The sequence below is a fragment of the Neoarius graeffei genome, chromosome 1 (genome assembly GCF_027579695.1).
Source record: "Neoarius graeffei isolate fNeoGra1 chromosome 1, fNeoGra1.pri, whole genome shotgun sequence".
Lineage (NCBI taxonomy): Eukaryota > Metazoa > Chordata > Actinopteri > Siluriformes > Ariidae > Neoarius > Neoarius graeffei.
The window spans coordinates 47,247,799-47,270,960 of record NC_083569.1 but is presented as its reverse complement, the minus strand read 5'-3'; the positions used below and the strand labels follow the sequence as shown (position 1 = coordinate 47,270,960).

At 43.2% G+C, this 23,162-nt stretch overlaps 1 protein-coding gene across 1 annotated transcript in view; it reads left to right on the top strand.

Moving 5' to 3' along the window:
• Positions 1–23,162, top strand: part of malrd1 (MAM and LDL receptor class A domain containing 1) — a 187,563-nt gene that overhangs the window by 104,853 nt on the left and 59,548 nt on the right. The window contains exon 21 of the mRNA XM_060932776.1: positions 3,792–3,969. Coding sequence (XP_060788759.1) covers positions 3,792–3,969 — 178 coding nt within the window. The remainder of the gene's footprint in view (positions 1–3,791; positions 3,970–23,162) is intronic.

Genomic DNA, 23,162 nt, shown 5'->3' with positions numbered 1-23,162 from the left:
TAGTTTCACAGCCAGTAGTTCACAGTCACCGATGTCGTAGTTTTGTTCGGCTGGGGATAGCCGGTGGGAGAAGGAGCATGGGTGGACCTTGTTGTCGTTGGCCCTCTGGGATAGGATGGCTCCGACCCCTGACTCGGAGGCGTCAACCTCGACAATAAACTGCTTGGTAGAATCGGGTAGGGTGAGAATGGGAGCTGTGGTAAACCTGTGCTTGAGACTGGAAAAGGCTTTCTCTACTTCCTCCCCCCACTTAAACTTGGTCTTGGTCGAGGTCAGGGCTGAGAGAGGTCTGGCCACTGTGCTGAAGTTGCGGATGAAACACCTGTAAAAGTTGGCAAACCCCAAGAAGCGCTGGAGCTCTCGTCTCAAAGATGGGGTGGGCCAGTCAGTGACTGCCTCCAGCTTGAGGGGGTCCATCTGGATCTTGGCTGGTGAAATGATGAACCCCAGGAACAAGACAGAGCTTTGGTGGAACTCGCTCTTCCCTGCCTTAACGAACAGCTTATTCTCCAGCAGGCGTTGAAGAACCTGCCAGACGTGACCCCGATGTTCCTCCAGGGAGCAAGAGAAAATCAAGATATCGTCCAGGTAAACAAAGACAAAGGTGTTAAGAAAGTCCCTTAAGACATCATTAACCAACACCTGGAATACTGCGGGCACGTTAGTCAGACAGAAAGGGACTACAAGGCACTCATAGTGGCCTGTGGTGGTGTTGAAGGCTGTCTTCCACTCGTCCCCTTCCCTGATCCTAACTAGGTGATAGGCGTTGCGCAAGTCCAGTTTAGTGGACACCTTGGCTCCCTGGAGTAGTTCAAAGGCTGTAGTCATAAGCAGTAGTGGTTCTTGACTGATGGCGTTGAGACCTCAATAGTCAATGCAGGGGTGGAACAACTTGTCTTTCTTCTCCACGAAGAATCCCGCCCCTGCCGGGGAGGAGGAAGGGCAGATAATCCCAGCTGCCAGAGACTCAGTGATGTATTTCTCCATGGCCTGTCTCTCGGTGGGGGAAAGAGAGTAGAGACGTCCCTTGGGTGGCACCGTCCCTGGCAGGAGGTCGATACCGCAGTCATAAGGCCTATGAGGGGGAAGGGACACTGCTCAGGTCTTACTGAAGACAGACTTGAGGTCCAGATACTTCGGAGGCACATGAGAAAGGTCGGGAAACTTGCTGGCTGAGGTGGTTTGGCAGGAGGCAGAGCGGAGTTCAGGCAGGAGGCCAGGCAGGAAGGACTCCAGCCTAAGATGGTCTGGTCAGTCCAGTTTAAGTGGGGGTTGTGCTGCATCAACCAGGGTAATCCAAGAATAATGGGAATGTGAGGGTTGTTCAGGATGTGAAGTTGTATAGTTTCAGAGCGATCACCTGAAATCCTTAGGGTGAGCGGGGTGGTGAGGTGAGTGATGGTGGTCAAGCCAGTGCCATTGAGTCTCAGGACGGTGAGAGGGACCTCGAGGGTGAGTAACGGGATTCCGAGATCCTTGGCGGTGGCGGAGCAGATCAGGTTCCTGTCCACCCCTGAGTCAATGAGCGCCTGAAGATGGTGATGCCAGTTGTTGAGAGTGATGATAACAGGGAGCAACGGTCGGTTGGCAGGGGACTGGTTCCGAGCATTGCCCACCAGGGCCCCTCGATTCACTGGTGGGCTCGTCCTTTTAGCGGGCAGGCTCAGCAAATGTGTCCCTGCTGACCGCAGTAGAAGCAAGCCCCCTTGCTCCGTTGGCACAGTCATTCCTCCGCTGACACCCATACCCGATCTACCTGCATGGGTTCGACAGACGAGGCGGGTGGTGGAGAGGGGTTGAAGTTGAGGCGGCTCCTCTCTCTCCTCCATTGTTGAACCCGCGTGTCAATATGATTGGCAAGGTCCATCAGGCTGGAGAGGTCCAACGGCGGTTCCCACGAGACGAGTTCATCCTTGATGGTGTCAGATAAGTCATGTAGGAACGCGTCGACCAAGGCACTCTCGTTCCAACCACATGATGCTGCCAACATCCAGAACTCAATGGCATAATCCGAGGTAGATCGGGACCCCTGCCGCAGCTCCATGAGCTCTCTTGCCGCCTCCCGGCCGGACAGACAGCAGTCGAATGTTCATCTCATTTCCTCAGAGAATTCCTTGAATCTGGAACAGGGTGTGTCGGCATCCCAGACCACCATCCCCCATTCCCTGGCCTTGCTGGTGAGGAGCGTGATGGTATATGCTACCCAGGAGCATTCTGTGGGGAAAGCCAGAGGTTGAAGCTCCAAGATCAGCAAGCACTGTGATAAAAGAGATCTGCAGGTACTTGGTTCTCCACTGTAGGGCTGAGATGAAGGGAGTCTTGGTTCGTGGAGAGCGGCGGTGGCGGGAGGTGAAGAAAGACGGCTGGGCAGGGGTAGGCACGGCTTGGGAGAGCTGGGAGATATTAAATCTCCAGAGTGGAAGTCCAGGGCGGATCATGACAGTTCTGAAGCTAAGTTATAATTCCAGTTAAAATACTATGTGGAATAATCTTCTATAAAAGCAGCTCTGGTGGTAGATCTGGTTCATGTTAATGCATTCGATCTAAGACTTTATTGTTCCTATAGTATCAGTTCATACACACAGACTTGTACAGCAGAGGCTCCATGGATTTTAAGGCTAAACATAAATATAATTTAAAAACATATTTGTTTCTGTTAGTAGATGTGTGTTTAATATTAATGAAAGGAGTCTCAGGTGTCCATGCCTTTGGAGAGGGGTTGATGGGTCCCAGTTTCTCAGTCACATGACAAGCTGCATCACATTAGGAGGGAAAAAAAGAGCGGTTGGTGAGGGAATGGCTGTTTATAACTGCTATAACATAAGCACAAACAGGGACTGACTTGTATCATGAATGTTCCACAATATTAAATGAATATCCATCCATCCATCAATCCACCCATCCATCCATAACTGCTGTGCAGAGTCGTGGGCAAGATGGAGCCTATCCCAGCTGACTATGGGCGAGAGGCGGGGTAACACCCTGGACAATTCGCCAGATCATCGCAGGGCTGACACATAGAGACAAACAACCAATCACACTCACACCTACGGTCAATTTAGAGCCACCATGAGTCTAATCTGCATGTCTTTGGACTGCGGGAGAAACTGGAGCACCCGGAGAAAACCCATGCAGACACGGGGAGAACATGCAAACTCCACAGAGAAAGGCCCCTGTCGGCCACTGAGCTTGAACCCAGAACCTTCTTGCTGTGGGGCAACAGTGTTTAACCACTACACCGCCCCATGAATATATACATAAACAGCTAAAAAGAACAATGTGTTGTTCATTAATAAATTAAATACTGTAATCACTGGCAAATTATTGTGTTATAAGAGAAATAACACACTGTGGGTTGTGCTTCCAATCGGGCCATAACACAACACTTTGGCATTATTTTTACCTCCACCAACTCTGTTGGAGGTTATGTTTTCACGTCCATTTGTTTGACTTTTCCCAACGTAACTCAAAAAGTAGTGAACGGATTTGGATGAAATTTGGTGGACAGGTGCACCATGGGCCAAGGAACAAATGCATAGATTTTAATGCAAATCTGAATATGTGGATTGTCAGCGGTATGCACACTACCGAGTGCTCTTCTAGTTGTATAGTAGTGTGTGATTTTGTATAGTGTGTTATTATTTACTTTAAAGACTGACTGTTTTAGGATACTGTAATGCTAGTTTTTCCTGCAGTCTTAGTAATGTCTTTGCAAGTGCATCGAGGTTAATTGTGTTTTATATAGTATCTTTGGTGAAGTTCTGATTTTGTCTGTCGTCTGTGATGGTCAGACGGAGAAGGAGCTGAGGAAGGTATGGATGGAGCAGAAGATGATGCCTGAGTGGAGAAGAGCTGAGGTGCCTCTGAGGAACCTGAGGAACTTCGAGCTTATCTTTGAGGTAGTGCGTACAAGAGATGTCAGCGGCGGGGCAGCACTCGACGACTTGCAGTTTATCAACTGTGCCCGCAGTGAGTACACACACACACACACACACACACACACACACACTCAACTTCATGTGTATTGCCTCATATATCATTGTTTCCCAGTTCAGTGGTTTCGAGCTTTCTCTGCTCCCAGATTTAATTTATCGAGCCCATTAGACAGTAACTATCTGATGAGTTGCATCAGGTATGTTAAATCACTAAAACGGGCAGCAAGCTTGCACCATGACTGGAATTTTAGTGACTCACTCAAGCCCAGGAGATCTGCAACACTAGCCGAGTTCAGCGTTCTACCTCATTTAACATATCTGACTCAGCTGCTGATTTCCAAGGCCTCTGTGGTGTGTTTGTTGTTAGAAGGGTGTACTGGTGCATCCAGGATTTTAATCATGTTAAGACAAAAGGGAAGATGGTGGAAGAAGGTCACTAAATGGCACCAGCTTTAATCTTTTGTGTAAAGTTAAGGCCATGTAAACATTACTCTATTGCCTTTATAACTGTAAATACGAAAGTATTTTGGTTAAAATACCTACAGTGAAAAATTCAGTTTTGATTCGCTAAATCTGCACTAATACCTGCTCCACTGTTGTGGCTATGCCAAAGGAAAACAGAAAATACACATCACTCTCGAGATGTGGTAAAGGATGAAGTTGGACAAAAATGTGTACAAACCACTGAGGCTTTTCTGATGTCCCTTACACATTTGAGTGAGTGATTATGGCCTTCAGGAACATTTCTAGAAAGTTCACTCAGCACATATGGTGACACATTCAAATTAAGCGTCAACTTTTAATTTCCCTCAGGTTTCATTATTGCTTAATATTCATGTCGTGACTTGACCAGCAGGACTGTTTGGACAGCTCTCAGCAGTGCTTCATAAACTATCATATCCTTTACTTAATTAGCTGAAGAAAAAAAAACAACTCTCAAAGCTTAAGGGGCTTGATATTTGGGCACCTGCACATAACAGCAGGGAAGATATGTAATTTTTTTTTCGAACGTGTCAGTCGTGAAAGCTAGTAATTAAAGTTTTCAATGTGATCTTAAAGCGAGACGGCCTTTCGATTTCATAAAATCGGTGAAATCTAGTTCCCTCTGAAATTTGGTCATTGTAATATACAGTATGTTTATTTCTGTAATATCTCACGAAATATCAGGCCATTCTGTGGTTGGGAAGTTATTTAATTTGAGGGGATTCCCAAGCAAATAATGTGCATGAAATCTCTCACTTCACGCAGTCAAGCAGACAGAGGAAGTCCGTGTGCGGATGCGCAGGTTTACCTTCTTCTTTTCCTTCTTCTTTTGGGTTTTAGGCAGCTGACATCCATAGTGTTGCATTACTGCCATCTACAGGTTTAGCTTGACCGTGCACTGACAATTCCATCATTCGGTCACTAAACAAACAGCTGATCACACCGAGCTGCTCACTGACAGCTGATATTTATTAGTTTGGTCCTGCATTTCCTTTCCTTCACAACATAATGTCTAATCTTCTCGCTTTCCGTTACTGTAGTCAGTCTTTCAAGTTTCATTCACACACTCACATCCTCCACTTTTATCTCCTGTTTCAAATTTGTATCCCACAATGCCTTGTGCGAATGAGGAAAGCCTGCCATGTGACGCATGACATAGTATCTTGTATTGGGTCACTGTGAAGCAGGAAAAAATAGCAGAGAATTTAGGGCCATATGGCCCTAAATTCATTAATTGTTCTATTTAAAATAAAAACCTAATAAAATTGTAAGACTGATTCGAATTCAGTAGCTTTCAGTCCACTAAACAAGTTAGGGAAAATTCTTTTTATGGCCTACACTTGAAAAATCTGAAAGGCAGTATAGCTTTAAGACAGATTAAAAAGAATGAGGCATTTATATTTACACCCTTAATCCAAAGTGACTTCCAGGTTTCAATAATTATCTTTATATGACCCAGATGAAAATACTTGAGTAATTATACTTCATTACTGTACTTAAGTATAATTTTGCTGGACTTGTATTTCACTTGAGTGTTATTGAAATTGAATACTTAACAACATCTCGAAGGTCTCTTCATCTTGCATCCCTCTGTCAGTAAACCCGCTGAAGCTCAACAGACTACAAACATGGACTCCCCAAACTACATCTCCCATAACACACAGCGCTCTCTGTCTCTCACCCACTGATTCACAGCTGACTGTCATTTCCTCAATCACCTGTCCCTCCATATAAGCTCACCTCTCAAACACACCTTTGTGAAGTATTGTTCTGCCCTTAGTATATATTGAGCGGTGTATCTTTCTGACTTTATTCCTGTTCTGACCCTTGCTACTTTCCTCTTCTTTCTCGCTCTGTCTTTCCTACACAACATTGTTTGCCAATTGCCTGACCCTCGCTAGTTTACTGATTCCATTTTCCGCTTATTGATTTGGCTTTGACTACTTTCTGTAAGCTGTCTTCCTCCACGCATACATCCGTAAGTGCCTGCATTCTCACAAGATACTTTGCCATCATGGATGTAGCAGAGGACACTAAACAGACAGCTTTAAATGCACTGGGGCGTTTGCTAGGAAAACATCAGCAGATGCTCACCGATCTCAACACTCAGATGGCTCAACTTGCAACGGTGATGTCGCAGGCCCTCTTAGCGCACCCCTAGTCACCTCCCAATCTGGTGTTGCAACTCCCCCCTCTGGAAAAGTTTGCCGGGGATGTCCGCGCATGTAAAGGTTTTCTGTTATGGTATTCTTTATATTTTGCCATTATGCCCAGCCTGTCTGATGAGCATAAGACTGCTAAATTCCTATCTTTTCTCACTGGCAAAACACTCCGCTGGGCAACTGCAATCTGGAACAAGGGTGGCAAACCCACTAAAGCATATGAACAGTTCCTCTCACAATTCAAGAGGGTCTTTGACCACAAACCTGAGGGGATAGAGGTTGGAGAGAGCTTACTTGCCAATTCTCAGGGTAACTGTAGTGTAGCCGAATACGCCTTGGACTTCAAGACACTAGCTGCCACCAGTGGATGGAACGACCCTGCCCTGAAGGCAATCTTTCACCAGGGTCTCTGTCCTGAGATCCTCAGCGAACTGGCCTGTAGAGATGAGAACCTTTCTCTCGATTCCCTCATCGATCTAGCCATCCATCTTGACCAGTTGCTTAAGCATCACCCCTCCATTCAGAATGGTGCCAGGACTGCCCTGCCGACGGAGGACGATGCTCCGATGGAAGTATCCCGCACTAGACTAACCTGCGCTGAACGACCTAGATGATGCAAGGAGGGGTTGTGTTTCTACTGAGGGAGCTCCGAACATAACATCAGGAACTGCTCAATTCGACCAGCCCGTGAGAACCTAGCTGAACAACCCAGGTCCTCTGCAAATCCGGTGAGAAAGCTCTCCTCCAAGTCCTTCCAGTTACCACTGATACTGAAAGTTGCATCCTCTACTCACACCCTATCTGCTTTCATAGATTCAGTGACAGAGGGTAATTTTATCAGTCAAGCCATCGTGCACGAGCTCAACCTTCCCATCACCATGCTGCAAAGCCCACTTAGCATCCGGACCATTGATGGAGGGCCAATAGGTGATGGGCTGGTCACTTCACACACCCAACCTGTGCTGGTCCAGGTTGGAGTACTACACAAGGAGCTCCTATCTCTACGTTACTTCAACCATCAATCATGACATTATTCTCGGGTATCCCTGGTTGCAACTCCACAAACCTCTCATCTCCTGGCAACACAAGGAAATTCTCCAGTGGTCACCCACCTGCTTCCAGAGCTGCCTCTCTTGTCCTCAGGTCCAAGTCACTTCCACCTCTGTGGAGAGCCCTCAACCCGACTCCAGTGACAACATGCCTGACTGCTATAGAGACCTCACTGAGGTCTTCAGCAAGGGGAAGGCCTGCGGGCTACCTCCGCACAGACCTTACGACTATGCCATAGACTTACTACCAGGTATGTTTCTGCCTCACGGTCGCATCTATCCCCTGTCCCAGAAAGGGGACACTGCCATGGAGGATTACATACAGGAGGATCTCTCCAACACTGAGAGTCTGAACACGTATTGAGGCTAAATGGTTAAGGGATTACGACCCCCACCTGCTTCATTGTCCTTTGGCTAAAGTAGTTTCATAACATAGCAGCCTACAGTATTACGGTGCTCAACTATGGAACACACTACCTCTGAATCAATGAAATATATTACAGCTTAGGACATTTAAACGTAGCATTACCAGTAACACCCATAAATCCACATCACTGTAATTCTTTTATGTTTAAATTTGTGTATTTATGGTATTGTAAGTGTGATTCATTTTGTAATGATGTTTTATGTTATTATGTAATGTTTATTGTAGTGTATGATGATCTCAGGACTACCTGAAAAACAGGTCAATAGTGACCTGAGTGTATGTTACTGGTTAAATAAAGTGAAAGCAGGGGTATATTCGCCTGTCCAAATCTCCCGCATCAGCTGGTTTCTTTTTTGTGGAGAAACATGGGGGTGGGCTAAGGCTTTGCATAGATTACAGAGGTCTGAACCAGGTCACTGTCAAGTATCTGTATCCTCTGCCCTTAGTTCCAACAGCCCTAGAACAACTATGAACTGCCAAGATATTCACCAAACTCAACCTACACAGTGCATACAACTTGACCCAGATCAAGAAGGGTGACAAGTGGAAAACTGCATTTAGCACCACCGCTGGACACTTCAAGTACCGGGTCATGCCTTATGGCCTCTTCAGCTCCCAGCATGTTCCAGTGTTTCATTAATGACATGCTCTGGGACATGCTGGGCAAATATGTCATTGCATCATCAGATTTCCCGCATCACCAGGAACACATCAGAGCAGTCCTCAGACGACTTCTGGAGAACAACCTCTACGTGAAGGCTGAGATGTGAGTTCCACCAAAGCAGGATCTTCTTCCTGGGCTATGTCATCAGCAGAGTCCGTATGGACTGGTCCAAGGTCTCAGCCGTAACATCCTGCCCCACACATCACTCTATCAAAGACCTTCAATGCTTCCTAGGCTTTGCAAATTTTTATTGTCACTTCATCCGCAATTTCAGCAATCTGGCAGGCCCGCTAACCTCGCTACTAAAGAAAGGTCCCAAGAGCCTTCATTAAAACCCAGCAGTTGAGGAGGCCTTCAACCGACTCAAGCAAGCTTTCACAACAGCCCCTATACTCCAGCATCCGGATGCTGCAAAACCATTCACCATAGGTGTAGATGCTTCCAACACTGGAGTAAGGGCCATCCTGTCCCAATGTTCTGGGGAGAAACAGAAGCTACACCCCATAGCCTTCTTTTCCAAGAAGTTAACCCCAGCAGAGAGGAATTATGATGTAGGGAATAGAGAGCTGCTTGCAATCAAATTGGCTCTGGAAGAGTGGCGGCACTGGCTAGAGGGATCAACACACCCTTTCACCATTTTTACTGATCATTAGAATCTCAAGTACCTCAGGAAAGCCAAGAGACTGAACCCTCGTCAGGCCAGGTGGGCTGTATTCTTCACGCACTTTGATTTCACCATCTTGTTCCATCCAGGGTCCAAGAATGTCAAGGCGGATGCCTTATCCAGGGCATTCAGGCCATCCCACCATGAAACAGGTTCCCACCCCATTGTACCACCACAATGTTTCATGCAGTCGATCACCTGGGTACTGGACAAAGAAATCAATGCTTCTCAACCCCAAACGACCAGTTCATTACCTCCTGTTCTGAGTGTGCTCAAGCAAAGGTCCCCGAGGACCCCCCCACAGGTAAACTATGCCCACTACCCATTCCCCAAAGACCATGGTCTCCCCGGGTGATTGACTTCATCATGGACCTACCTCCTTCTCAAGAAAATACCACAATAATGGCAACCATAGACAGATTTTTGAAAGCCCTGAAACTCATCCCATTGCCTGGCATCCCCACAGCCTCCCAAAATGCAGAACTCTTGTTCCAGCAGGTCTTCTGGTACTATGGCATCCCAGAAGACATAGTGAGCGATGGGGGACCTCAATTCATTTCCAAGTTTTGGACAAGCTTCATGGAGAAGTTGGGGGTATCCATGAGCCTCACTTCCAGCTATCACCCACAATCCAATGGTCAAGTAGAGAGAGCAAACCAGGAAATCAGCTGCTTTCTCAGAATCTATTGCATGCGTAACCAGGGGGACTGGGCATGCTTCCTGGCCTGGGCCGAGTATGCAAATAACTCGCTGAAGCACTCTGCCACCCACCTAACCCCGTTTCAGTGCATACTCTGCTACCAACCGCCCTTGTTCCCCTGGGATGATGCCCTGAACCAGGTACAAGCAGTCGATGACTGACTGGTTCAAACATAGCCAGACCATCTGGGAGGAGGTTCATCAACGTCTGGAGGCAGTATGCGCCAAGTACAAGTCATATGCAGACAAGCTTGGAGGAGAGACTCCCAACTTCCACCCAGGTGACAGTTTGGGTGGCCGCCAAGAACCTAAGGGAGACCAACACCTATAAGAAGCTCCAACTTCAATACATCAGCCCATTCAAAATCCTACGCTGTATCAACGAAGTAGTTTACCATCTCGAACTCCCTCCCTACAGCCGTATATCACCCATGTTCCACGTCTCACACCTCAAACCTGCCATTCTGGTCCCCCTCACCAGCAACCCACCAACCCAAGAACACCCCTCACTCAACATTGAAGACCCCATCTACCAGGTACACAAGATCAAGACATAGAGGAGGCCAGGTCGAGTACCTGGTAGACTAGGAGGGGTACAGACCAGAGGAACAAAGCTGGGTCAAAGCTAAACACATCCTTGACCCCCTTCTGAAACAAGAGTTCCATGCCCAGTTTCCCAGCAAACCAGCACCCAGAGGTAGGGGCCGCCCCAGAAAGATTGTAGCTCCCAGAGGTAGCTTCTCGGGGGGGGGGCTCTGTCAGTAAACCTGCCGAAGCTCAACAGACTACAAACATGGACTCCTCGAACTACATCTCCCATAACACACAGCGCCCTCTGTCTCCCGCCCACTGATTCACAGCTGACTGTCATTTCCTCAGTCACCTGTCCCTCCATATAAGCTCACATCTCAAACACACCTTTGTGAATTATCATTCTGCCCTCAGTACATACCGAGCCTTGTATTTTTGACTGTTTATTCTGTTTCTAACCCCCACTACTTTCGTTTCTCGCTCTGTCTTTCCTACACAACATTGTTTGCCGATCGCCTGACCCTCGCTAGTTTACTGATTTCGATTTCCGCTTATTGATTTGGCATTGATGACTTTCTGTAAGCCATCTTCCTCCATGCATACATCCGTAAGTGCCTGCATTCTCACACCCTCCAATAACTGTATGCTATATATTAATAGAATGCTAATGTACAGTGGTGCTTGAAAGTTTGTAAAACCTTTAGAATTTTCTATATTTCTGCATAAACATGACCTAAAACATCAGATTTTCACACGAGTCCAAAAAGTAGATAAAGAGAACCCAGTTAAACAAATAAGACAAAAATATGATACCTGGCCATTTATTTATTGAGGAAAATGATCCAATATTACATATCTGTGAGTGGCAAAAGTATGTGAACCTTTGCTTTCAGTATCTGGTGTGAACTCCTTGTGCAGCAATAACTGCAACTAAATGTTTCCGGTAACTGTTGATCAGTCCTGCACACCAGCTTGGAGGAATTTTAGCCCATTCCTCTGTACAGAACAGATTCAGCTCTGGGATGTTGGTGGGTTTCCTCCCATGAACTGCTCACTTCAGGTCCTTCCACAACATCTTAATTGGATTAAGGTCAGAACTTTGACTTGGCCATTCCAAAATATTAACTTTTCTTCTTTAACCATTCTTTGGTAGAACGACTTGTGTGCTTAGGATCGTTGTCTTGCTGCATGACCCGCCTTCTCTTGAGAGTCAGTTCATGGACAGATGTCCTGACATTTTCCTTTAGAATTTGCTGGTATAATTCAGAATTCATTGTTCCATCAATGATGGCAAGCCATCCTGGCCCAGATGCAGCAAAACAGGCTGAAACCATGATCCTACCACCACCATGTTTCACAGATGGGATAAGGTTCTTATGCTGGAATGCAGTGTTTTTCCTTTCTCCAAACATCACGCTTCTCACTTAAACCAAAAAGTTCAATTTTGGTCTCGTCCATCCACAAGACATTTTTCCAATAGTCTTCTGGCTTACCCATATGATCTTTGCTGCTTGTCTGCAGTTTGCTAATTTTTTTTTTTGGAGAGCAGTGGCTTTCTCCTTGCAACCCTGCCATGCACACCATTGTGGTTCAGTGTTCTCCTGATGGTGGACTCATGAACATTAACATTAGCCAATGTGAGAGAGGCCTTCAGTTGCTTAGAAATTACCCTGGGGTCCTTTGTGACCTCGCCGACTATTACATGCCTTGTTCTTGCAGTGAGCTTTGTTGGTCGACCACTCCTGGGGAGGGTAACAATGGTCTTGCATTTCCTCCATTTGTACACAATCTGTCTGACTGTGGATTGGTGGAGTCCAAACTCTTTAGAGATGGTTTTGAAACCTTTTCCAGTCTGATGAGCATCAACAACGCTTTTTCTGAGGTCCTCAGAAATCTCCTTTGTTTGTGCCATGATACACTTTCACAAACGTGTTGTGAAGATCAGACTTTGATAGATCACTGTTTTTTAAATAAAACGGTGCCCACTCACACCTAATTGTCATCCCATTGATTTGAAAACACTTGACTAATTTCACCTTCAAATTAACTGCTAATCCTCGAGGTTCACATACTTTTGCCACTTACAGATATGTAATATTGGATCATTTTCCTCAATAAATAAATGACCAAGTATAATATTTTTGTCTCATTTGTTTAACTGGGTTCTCTTTATCTACTTTTAGGACTTGTGTGAAAATCGGATGATGTTTTAGATCATATTTATGCAGAAATATCAAATTCTAAAGGGTTCACAAACTTTCAAGCACCACTGTACGGTAACTTATTTTAATTTAAGCTTAAAGCAAGTACAACCCTGATTCCAAAAATTTGGGACAAAGTACAAATTGTAAATAAAAACGGAATGCAATGATGTGGAAGTTTCAAAATTCCATATTTTATTCAGAATAGAACATAGATGACATATCAAATGTTTAAACTGAGAAAAGGTATCATTTAAAGAGAAAATAGGTGATTTTAAATTTCATGACAACAACACATCTCAAAGTTGGGACAAGGCCATGTTTACCACTGTGAGACATCCCCTTTTCTCTTTACAACACATCTGTAAATGTCTGTAAACGTCTGGGGACTGAGGAGACAAGTTGCTCAAGTTTAGGGATAGGAATGTTAACCCATTCTTGTCTAATGTAGGATTCTAGTTGCTCAACTGTCTTAAGTCTTTTTTGTCGTATCTTCCGTTTTATGATGTGCCCAAATGTTTTCTATGGGTGAAAGATCTGGACTGCAGGCTGGCCAGTTCAGTACCCGGACCCTTCTTCTATGCAGCCATGATGCTGTAATTGATGCAGTATGTGGTTTGGCATTGTCATGTTGGAAAATGCAAGGTCTTCCCTGAAAGAGACGTCATCTGGATGGGAGCATGTGTTGCTCTAGAACCTGGATATACCTTTCAGCATTGATGGTGTCTTTCCAGATGTGTAAGCTGCCCATGCCACATGCACTAATGCAACCCCATACCATCAGAGATGCAGGCTTCTGAACTGAGCGCTGATAACAACTTGGGTCATCCTTCTCCTCTTTAGTCCGAATGACACGGCATCCCTGAAATATTCCTGAGCCCATTTTGTGATTTCCAATACAGAAGCATGCCTGTATGTGATGCAGTGCCGTTTAAGGGCCCGAAGATCACAGGCACCCAGTATGGTTTTCTGGCCTTGACCCTTACGCACAGAGATTCTTCTAGATTCTCTGAATCTTTTGATGACTGTAGATGATGATATGTTCAAACTCTTTGCAATTTTACACTGTCGAACTCCCTTCTGATATTGCTCCACTATTTGTCGGCGCAGAATTAGGGGGATTGGTGATCCTCTTCCCATCTTTACTTCTGAGAGCCGCTGCCATTCCAAGATGCTCTTTTTATACCCAGTCATGTTAATTACCTATTGCCAATTGACCTAATGAGTTGCAATTTGGTCCTCCAGCTGTTCCTTTTTTGTACCTTTAACTTTTCCAGCCTCTTATTGCCCCGTCCCAACTTTTTTGAGATGTGTTGCTGTCATGAAATTTCAAACGAGCCAATATTTGGCATGAAATTTCAAAATGTCTCGCTTTCGATATTTGATATGTTGTTTATGTTCTATTGTGAATACAATATCAGTTTTTGAGATTTGTAAATTATTGCATTCCATTTTTATTTACAATTTGTACTTTGTCCCAACTTTTTTGGAATCGGGGTTGTAAATCAATGCAGAAAAAACCTATCAAGAATCCTACCAATTCATCATCTGCACTGACCTTCTCATACACTGTGTAGGTCAGAATCAGTGTATTCAGTGAATTTGCAATGTACACAGGAATTTATTTGACTTGGTGATATAAGACATAGAAGAGCACTTGAAGATTAGGTAAAAGTGAGAGTAAAAGGAGAAACATGATCAGTAAAATAGAATAAATATAACCATAAAGGAGAATTTACACTCACTGGCCACTTTTTATTAGGAACACCCATACACCTGCTATTTTATCCATCCATCCATTACCACTTATCTTGTGCAAGGTTGCAGGCAAGCTGGAGTCTATCCCAGATGACTTTGGGTGAGGGGTGGGGTACACCCTGGACAAGTCATCAGGTTATCGCAGGGCCAGGGGTGGACAGTAACAAGGTATGTTTTACTTGAGTACTGTACTTAAGTACACTTTATGAGTATCTGTACTTCACTTGAGGTTTTTTTTTTGCAACTTATGACTAACTTCACTACATTTGAAAGACAAATATCATACTTTTTACTCCACTACATTTCTATCAAGGTTCTTGTTACTCATTACTGTGAAGCAGCTTTGAAAGTGGAGTTTTTTCTTTTCTTTTCAAAAATGTTTTGAACCTTTTTTCGCAGGTGACACTGAGACTGCCTATCAGTAATCACTAGGGTCATGTCCATAGACTGTATAAAATCAAGTTCAGTGATTTCCCAGTAGCATTATTTGAACAAGATCAGTTGATGACAGAATGGAAGGAGGCAGTTCTTCTGGAGAATGCACGCACCCATGGCCCATGAACCCATGTTTCAGTTTTCTGAAAGGATTAAAGATTCGTTTCATTTTAATCATTTGCTTTGTTTGCCTAAAACGAACCACATCACGGCCTACAAAAACTTGCTGTCCAACCTGCGGAAGCATATTGAGGTATGTAAACATTTTATTCCAAGAGAAAGCTTGCAATGAAGTTGTATGTGCTTTTAGAGCTATTGATAACATTGCAATAGCTATGCAGTCTGGTTCGTCAAACGACGGCTAAGTTGCCATAGCCTTGTCCACGGCTAACGATAACACAGCTAGTTAACGTGGACACTATTAGTTAGCATGTTAAAACGGAGTTACGCTAACATGAATAATGTTAACTTATCTGAAGTCCTTTCAGAAATGTTTTAGCATAATCTTGCCAAATAAACAATGTAGAAATCTTTCTTTTCTAATAACGTTAGGTACCTAATATGATTTTGAGTTTGAAAAGAGTTTGCTAGCATGTCAGGTGGAGCATCACTGACTAGGTAGCTTAACGTTAAACCACCATGAAGGCACAGCATATGTTCATTTTGTAAATCCAGTATGTTGCTTCAGAGGCATTAGGTATTATAAGCGTTGTGGCAATAATACAACAATGCATTGACAGAATGTACTTTTAATACTTAAGTATTTTTTAAAAGCAAGTACTTCAGTACTTTAAGTAAAAATTTGACTGTACAACTTTCACTTGTATTGGAGTAACATTTGACCAGTGGGATCTGTACTTTGACTTCAGTAATGAAGTTGGGTACTTTGTCCACCTCTGCACAGGGCTGACATAGAGACAAACAACCATTCACGCCTACAGTCAATTTAGAGCCACCAATTAGCCTAACCTGCATGTCTTTGGACTGTGGGGGAAAACGGAGCACCCAGAGGAAACCCACATACACAGGGAGAACATGCAAACTCCACACAGAAAGGCCCCCATCAGCCACTGGGCTCAAACCCAGAACCTTCTTGCTGTGAGGTGACAGTGCTAACCACTACACCACCATGCTGCCCTCCCACCTGTTTTATGCAGTTCTCTGATCAGCCAATACCTTGACAGCAGCACAGTGCATAAAATCATGCAGATACAAATCAAGAGCTTCAGTTCATGTTCACTTTGAACATCAGAACAGGGAAAATTTTGATCTCAAAATGTGACTTTCACTGTGACATGGGTGTTGGTGCTAACCAGATGGACTGGTTTGAGTATTTCAGAAACTGCTGCTGATCTGGGGTATTCCCACACAACAGTCTCTAGAGTTTACGCACAATGGTGCTAAAAACAAAAAAAATGAGTGACAGTTCTGTTGCTGGAAACACCAGATTAGTTCAAGCTGCCAGGAAGGATATAGCAACTCCTAGCAACTCTTTACAACCATGATGAGCAGAAAAGCATCTCAGCATGCAACAGCAGAAGAACACACTGGGTTCCACTCCTGCCAGCCAAGAACAGTCTGAGAATAAAGAATAAGTTCCTATTAAAGTGGCCAATGAGTGTATATACAAGTTGAGTATATTTGTACAGGTTAAACAATATTGTGTGCTACATATTTCACAGTCCTGGCAGGACAGTTTGGACCATAATAAGGGGTCATATCATCCCATACAATGTGTGTGAGAAGTACGTGTGTATGTATCTGAGGGGTTTGGGGAGGCACTTTGGACAAAGCCTGGTGGGTGGTTGGGGGTGAGGTGGGAGCAAGGATGATTTGTTGAGGAGAGTGATGGCCTTAGGCCTTCAGGTGGTCCTGGTCTTACTGAAATAGCTGGATGGGTGTTTTCTGATGACGTATTGAGCTGAGTGTTGCTAGCCCACTTCCTGACTCTGTTCTTGTGCAGAATACACAGAGGCACCTGTTTCTGGTCTGTGAGCTAGCTGACTTTTTGTAACTGTTCATGCTTTAGTTGTGTGCGTTTGAATACAGATAAGCCACTGTACTGCCGTGATGAACTTGAGAAAAATCGCCCCTAGCCATACCTCAAAATCACGGGCGATTGCTCTAAGACAACGAGGGAGGCTCAGCCTCCTCTAAAAATGACGAACATCGTGTAGGATGAATTGCACTAGGCTTATGTTATAGCCGACCTTATAACATTGCTATTTCAGATCCAGAATCATAGAAATATATGCGCTCAACCCAACTACAGTGTGAAATCATTCCCTTATAACTTTAATGTGCGCGTGAGTTTTTCCCCCTCGTGACAGCACGATGCAGCGCAGCCTCAGTGCACTTCAATGGCATTTGGGAGCTCTGGCTTTTCAAACTCAAAATGCAAGACGGTAATTGGACAAATACTGCGAAAACGCTCGCCCACGGAGTCCCAGCCTCAGAGGTCTTCAATGGCATTTGGGAGCTATGCGCTTTTCAATCTCAAAATGCAAGATGATTATTGGACAAATACTGCGAAAATGCCCGCCTACGGACTCCGAGCCTCACATGGGAGGGACATGGCAAAGTTTTCCGCGAGGAGACTGGTGATTGGTGAAAGCGGCTGGATATTTTCTTTGATTGACAGCTCGTTTCAAATATAGACAGGCAGCGGTGAATTTCAGTTCAGTCCCATGCGGATTCGCAAGTGCTGTGGTGTATTGTAAGAGCTCAGCTTACATTTCGATTTCATTCATTACATACGGTTTCTACCAGCTTTTTTAGTTTGTATATATTTTCATTGTAAATAAAGTGCTATCTTAGTTCCAGAAATTTCGTTTATTTGAGTGACTGAACTTGAGGGGGCTAGTCAGCTAGCAAGAAAGCTGCGCACGGTTGCCAAGCATTGCTGATTTAATTTTGGCGAAGCCATTTGCCAGTCTTCCTTTCGAGGAAAAAATTAAAATTAAAGAGCAGGGTAGACCAACGCCTCAAATTGACTTGGTGAAAAAGGTAGGGAATAATACTCTTTCCTTTCAGCTCTCCTGGTACGAGAAAGTGAATTGGCTAACAGCAAGTGACCCACATCAACAACAGTAAATAGGCTACTTTAGTAATATGTCATGGATGGACCAAAAATATAGAATCTATTTAAAATGTTTATGCTGAGTATATTATATTGGAATATATATTTTTCTGGATATGAATTAAACACAGCTACAATTTGGAAAACATTTTTAAACAAAAACACAGCCGAGAACATTTCACACTACAGACCTGGATTAAAAGTGAAGGGTTATCAAAATTGTCAATAAAACATTTCTCAGTCAAAATAAGTAAAATATAGGGAAAGTGTCATTGAATGAAATGTGTGGCACCCAGCTCTATGTTTGGCTCTCCAAGGTCAGTGCTTGTGCCTATTCCAGAACACTCTGCTGTTACTGCTGAGGTTCCTGACAAAGAGCTGTTTTCAATAATGATCAATTTTTAAACAATATGCCACAATTTTAAAATATAAAATGTTTTTCAACAGATCACACCGCACTCACGATAAAAAGGTGCCAAACAAAACCAAAAGACTGTTGAAACAAGAAAAAATGTCTGCACACTTAGATCTAAGTGTGCAGACATTTTTTCTTGTTTCAACAAAATATAAAATGTTAAAATATACCCCCCCCCAACACCACCATCATATATATTGGACAGTAGGCTAATGGGCCAAAAGAACCTGTTATTTCACAGTTTGTGACCCTGCCAACAATCAGCCAGATCAGAGGCAAGAGTATGGGCAAAATTGATGTGTTTTTTTCTTTTAAAATCTGGAAATATCGTAATTGACCAGCATCCCCTGTTTGAAAGACTACCAGCCGCCACTGCTCAAAATGGATCAATATGCTGGAGTAAGCAAAGACTCCGATAAAATAAGGCATATCCTTTGCCTTAGCTCCATCTAATTTGAAAAAGCATGAAGTTGAAGTAAGTTTTGATTTGCTAATGTTGAGTGCTTATATTTAACGAAGTTATGTTTTCTTTGCTAATGCCAGGTTAGACTAGCAATCATGGTAGCACTAAACTATACTACCCATTAGCCACTGCTTGATATATGATCTGGACACATGTTCACTAATCACACTCACTTGTTATGCCTTGTTAGCAGAGGTGGACAAAGTACCCAACTTCATTACTTAAGTCAAAGTACAAATCCCACTGGTCAAATGTTACTCCAATACAAGTGAAAGTTGTACAGTCAAACTTTTACCTAAGTTAAAGTACTGAAGTACTTGCTTTCAAAAATACTTAAAGGAGATACGTAGAGCCTTTATTTTTAAAAATTTGAGTGGATAGTATCTCCATCCTTGACTCTTGTATGCTGCATAAATGGGAATTAAAATATTTTTGAGAGTTAAAATCGACCTCAAAGTTGGCATTCGAGCTGCCCCGCTCAGCCAGCCAGCCCTGAGTGCATGACATCACTGCAATAACCGGTTTTAAGGCCGAGGCCTTTTACAGCTATAGACCAAAGTCATATAAATAAAAATTGATGGTGAAAGTAAGAAATACCGTTACCGACTTGCTCAACTAAGACTGATTTGACTTCACTGATTGTGGGTTGACTCTCATTAAAACAGGATAGGTGTTATAACTGATGCAACATACATGTACATGCATGCATTTTCACTGATAAAATGTAAAAGGCTAATTAAATCAGATGAACTGAGACAATCACATTCTGAAGCAAATTAAATAATCTTATACTGGTAACTTAAATACACAATACAAGTTACATGTATTAATCTAAATACAGGTAAACAACGTGTGGGTGGGTTTTTTTTATGGTGTGTTTTGTTTTTTTTGTTTTTTTGTTTTAATTCAAATGAGTCAGAGCTTACCCGTCTGTGTTCTCGCTTCTTGAAGGCCGACCTTGTGGCCAATTGTTTTTGAAACAATCTGACTTTCAGTTGTTTGTTCAGTTCTCTGTTCATTTACTTCTTCCATGTAAGGGCGAGATGGCAGCAATATCCAGTTTAGAAATCAGACGGCTGCTCCACTCATTCACTTTTCATACTGTGTAGTCTGCCATTACTGCTGGGCTCAGGCAATTACTAAAACCAGGGACAGAACAGGATGTCACCGGTTTTAGCAGCAACTGCAAGGAGGTCACTGCCCGAGCGATATGTTCCATCCCAGGTTTTAGCAACAACCCTCGGCTCACGCTCCAGGAGGACTGGTGCAACTGAACTCACTTTCCTTTTAAAAATAAATAAAATAAATACTTTCCTTTTCTGGGGGGCGGCACGGTGGTGTAGCGGTTAGCGCTGTCCCCTCACAGCAAGAAGGTCCAGGTTTGAGGGCCTTTCTGTGCGGACTTTGCATGTTCTCCCTGTGTCTGCATGGGTTTCCTCCGGGTGCTCCGGTTTCCCCCACAGTCCAAAGACACACAGATTAGGTTAACTGGTGACTCTAAATTGACCGTAGGTGTGAATGGTTGTCTGTGTCTGTCAGCCCTGTGATGACCTGGTGACTTGTCCAGGGTAAAGCGGCTAGAGATAATGAGATGAGACTTTCCTTTTCTTGTTTTCTTTTTCTTGAATTGATACTGCACCCTCTCTCAATACGGGCTTATAGCCAACACTCCTCAACAGATCAGAGGTTTCGTACAAGCCTTCAGTAAAATGTGTAGAGCAGAGGAGAGACCACTTTGTAGGCGCCCAATGGGCCTATGAACTTCTCGCAAAATGCATCCAAATCTTTGCAGTTTGAACTTTCTTGGGCCATGAATGCAATGTAAATCCACCTTCTGTCATGTTGCTGCACCGGCCAGCAACACATCTACGTGGCATGGCAATAAATTAGCTCAAAATGGAGGATCGGAGTTGTAGTCTGCTCTGTGTTTTAGTATAGCAGAAATGGCAATGAGATTGATAGACTTCCTGCTGTGACGTTATGGACGTCAAGGTCATTCACTCAGACCGCTACCTATATAAATCACTTTAATCATAAAAATTACTATTTTATATTTATTGTTCATGCTTAAAATGATTCCTGTGCCATTCTTGAGGTCTCAAGGCATTTATAAATGAAAATAAGGCCATGGCTCTGCGTATATGCTTTAAGTATTAAAAGTACATTTTCTGTCAATGCATTATTGTATTATTGCCACAACGCTTACAAAACCGAATGCCTCCACTGTAAAAAAAATATCTTGGCAGGTGAAAATCTCTTGACAATAGTTGAAACGATCTAGAATTTCCTATTAGAAGAATACAAGACACCAATTCTGAGATTATTAAACCTAGTTCTAGATTGTAACCAACTTATTCTAAGATGATAGCAAGTAAAAAATCTGTCCATGCAGCAAGATAATTTCACTAGTATTAAGTCATTTTCTCCTCAAACTCAGTTTTCAATTTTTTGCAGTGTCTGAAGCAACTGACTGGATTTACTGACTAGCTTGTAGAACCTGTAGAATAAACACCTGGTAGAATGTGACAAAATGAAACACAACTGAACTGAAAAATAACCTTTTTTTTTTTTTTTTTTTTTTTTTTTTAATTGTAACACCCCTCCCAACCCCCACAAAGCAGCATGGTAGTGTTCTGACCCAGCTCTGGCAGTGTGTGCACACATGTATATGTATGTTAATCAGGAAGACCGTGGAATAGCTAGAAATGCAGCTTGCTCAGAAAATAAAAATGACAATCCAACCTGATTAAAACCCAAGTCCACACCTCAAGCTTATTAACTGGCCAATAGCAACACTGCTAGACCTTGCTAAAAAATGCAAGGCCATCATCTGAGATCAAAACAAAAAAAATTCCAACAATTTGTGACTGACTAGAACAATACTGTCCATCTCACAGGTCGTGTGTGCGCGCACGCGTAAGTGTATGCATTCATGCACATATGAATCTGCCTGTGGAATCATGGTGGTTTTAATGTTAAGCTAGCTAGTCAGTGACGCTCCACCTGACATGCTAGCAAAATCTTTTTTCAAATTTGAAATCATATTGGGTGATTAGACCCAAAAAGATTTTTACATTTTGTTTATTTGGCAAGATTATGCGAAACTTATCTGAAGTCCTTTCAGAAATGTTTAACATTATTCATGTTAGCATAACTCACGTTTTTACATGCTAACTAACAGTGTCCAAGTTAACTAGCTATGTGTTAATGTTAGCTGTGGACAAGGCAATGGCAACTTGGTGGGCAAATCCATAGAAAGTCATTTGACTAACCAGACTGTACAGCTATTGCAACGTTATTGCTAGCTCTAAAAGCACAGACAACTTCATTGCAAGCTTTCTCTTGGAATAAAATGTTTACAGACCTCAATATGCTTCCGCAGGTTGGACAGCAAGTTTTTGTAGGCCGTGATGTGCTCTGTTTTAAGCAAACAAAGCAAACATTTAAAACGAAATGACTCTTTAATCCTTTCAGAAAACTGAAACATGGGTTCTAGGTAAAGCCATGGGTGCGTGCATTCCCCAAAGAACCGCCTCCTTCTGTTCTGCCATCAACTGATTGTGTTCGGATAGACCGTCTCAGTGTCACCTGTGAAAAAACCAATCACGTTTTAGAAAAGGGGAAAAAAAAAACACTTTCAAAGCTGAAAGTAAGGAGGAACGAGGACCTTGAAAGAAATGTAATGGAGTAAAAAGTACGATATTTGTCTTTCAAATGTAGTGAAGTTAGTCATAAGTTGCCAAAAAAATAATACTCAAGTAAAGTACAGATACTCATAAAGTGTACTTAAGTACAGTACTCAAGTAAATGTACTTCGTTACTGCCCACCTCTGCTTGTTAGTGCCACTGTACAAGTTCTACTGTAGATTTTCTGCCTCTCACTGTCAAGTTCTTGTTGGCAGCAAACACCAAGTTATCTCTTATCTGTATGGTTCTTGCTTTCACTGTTTTGTTGATACTTTAAAACGATAAATTTCCTGTACTTGCATCTGTCTCTACCAATTTCTGATGTGTGCTAGGCATTATTAGCCAAAGTCAAATAAAAGCTACTAGTGAATATTGGTTATTTACAGGATGCTCTGTTCTTGATTAATTTGTTAGCAGACCGTGTTTATGACCAGCGGATTCACCGAGACTGGATTAAGCTACTGGCTTATAAAAGCTTTTGATACACAAGTTCATATTTCATCTGGAAAT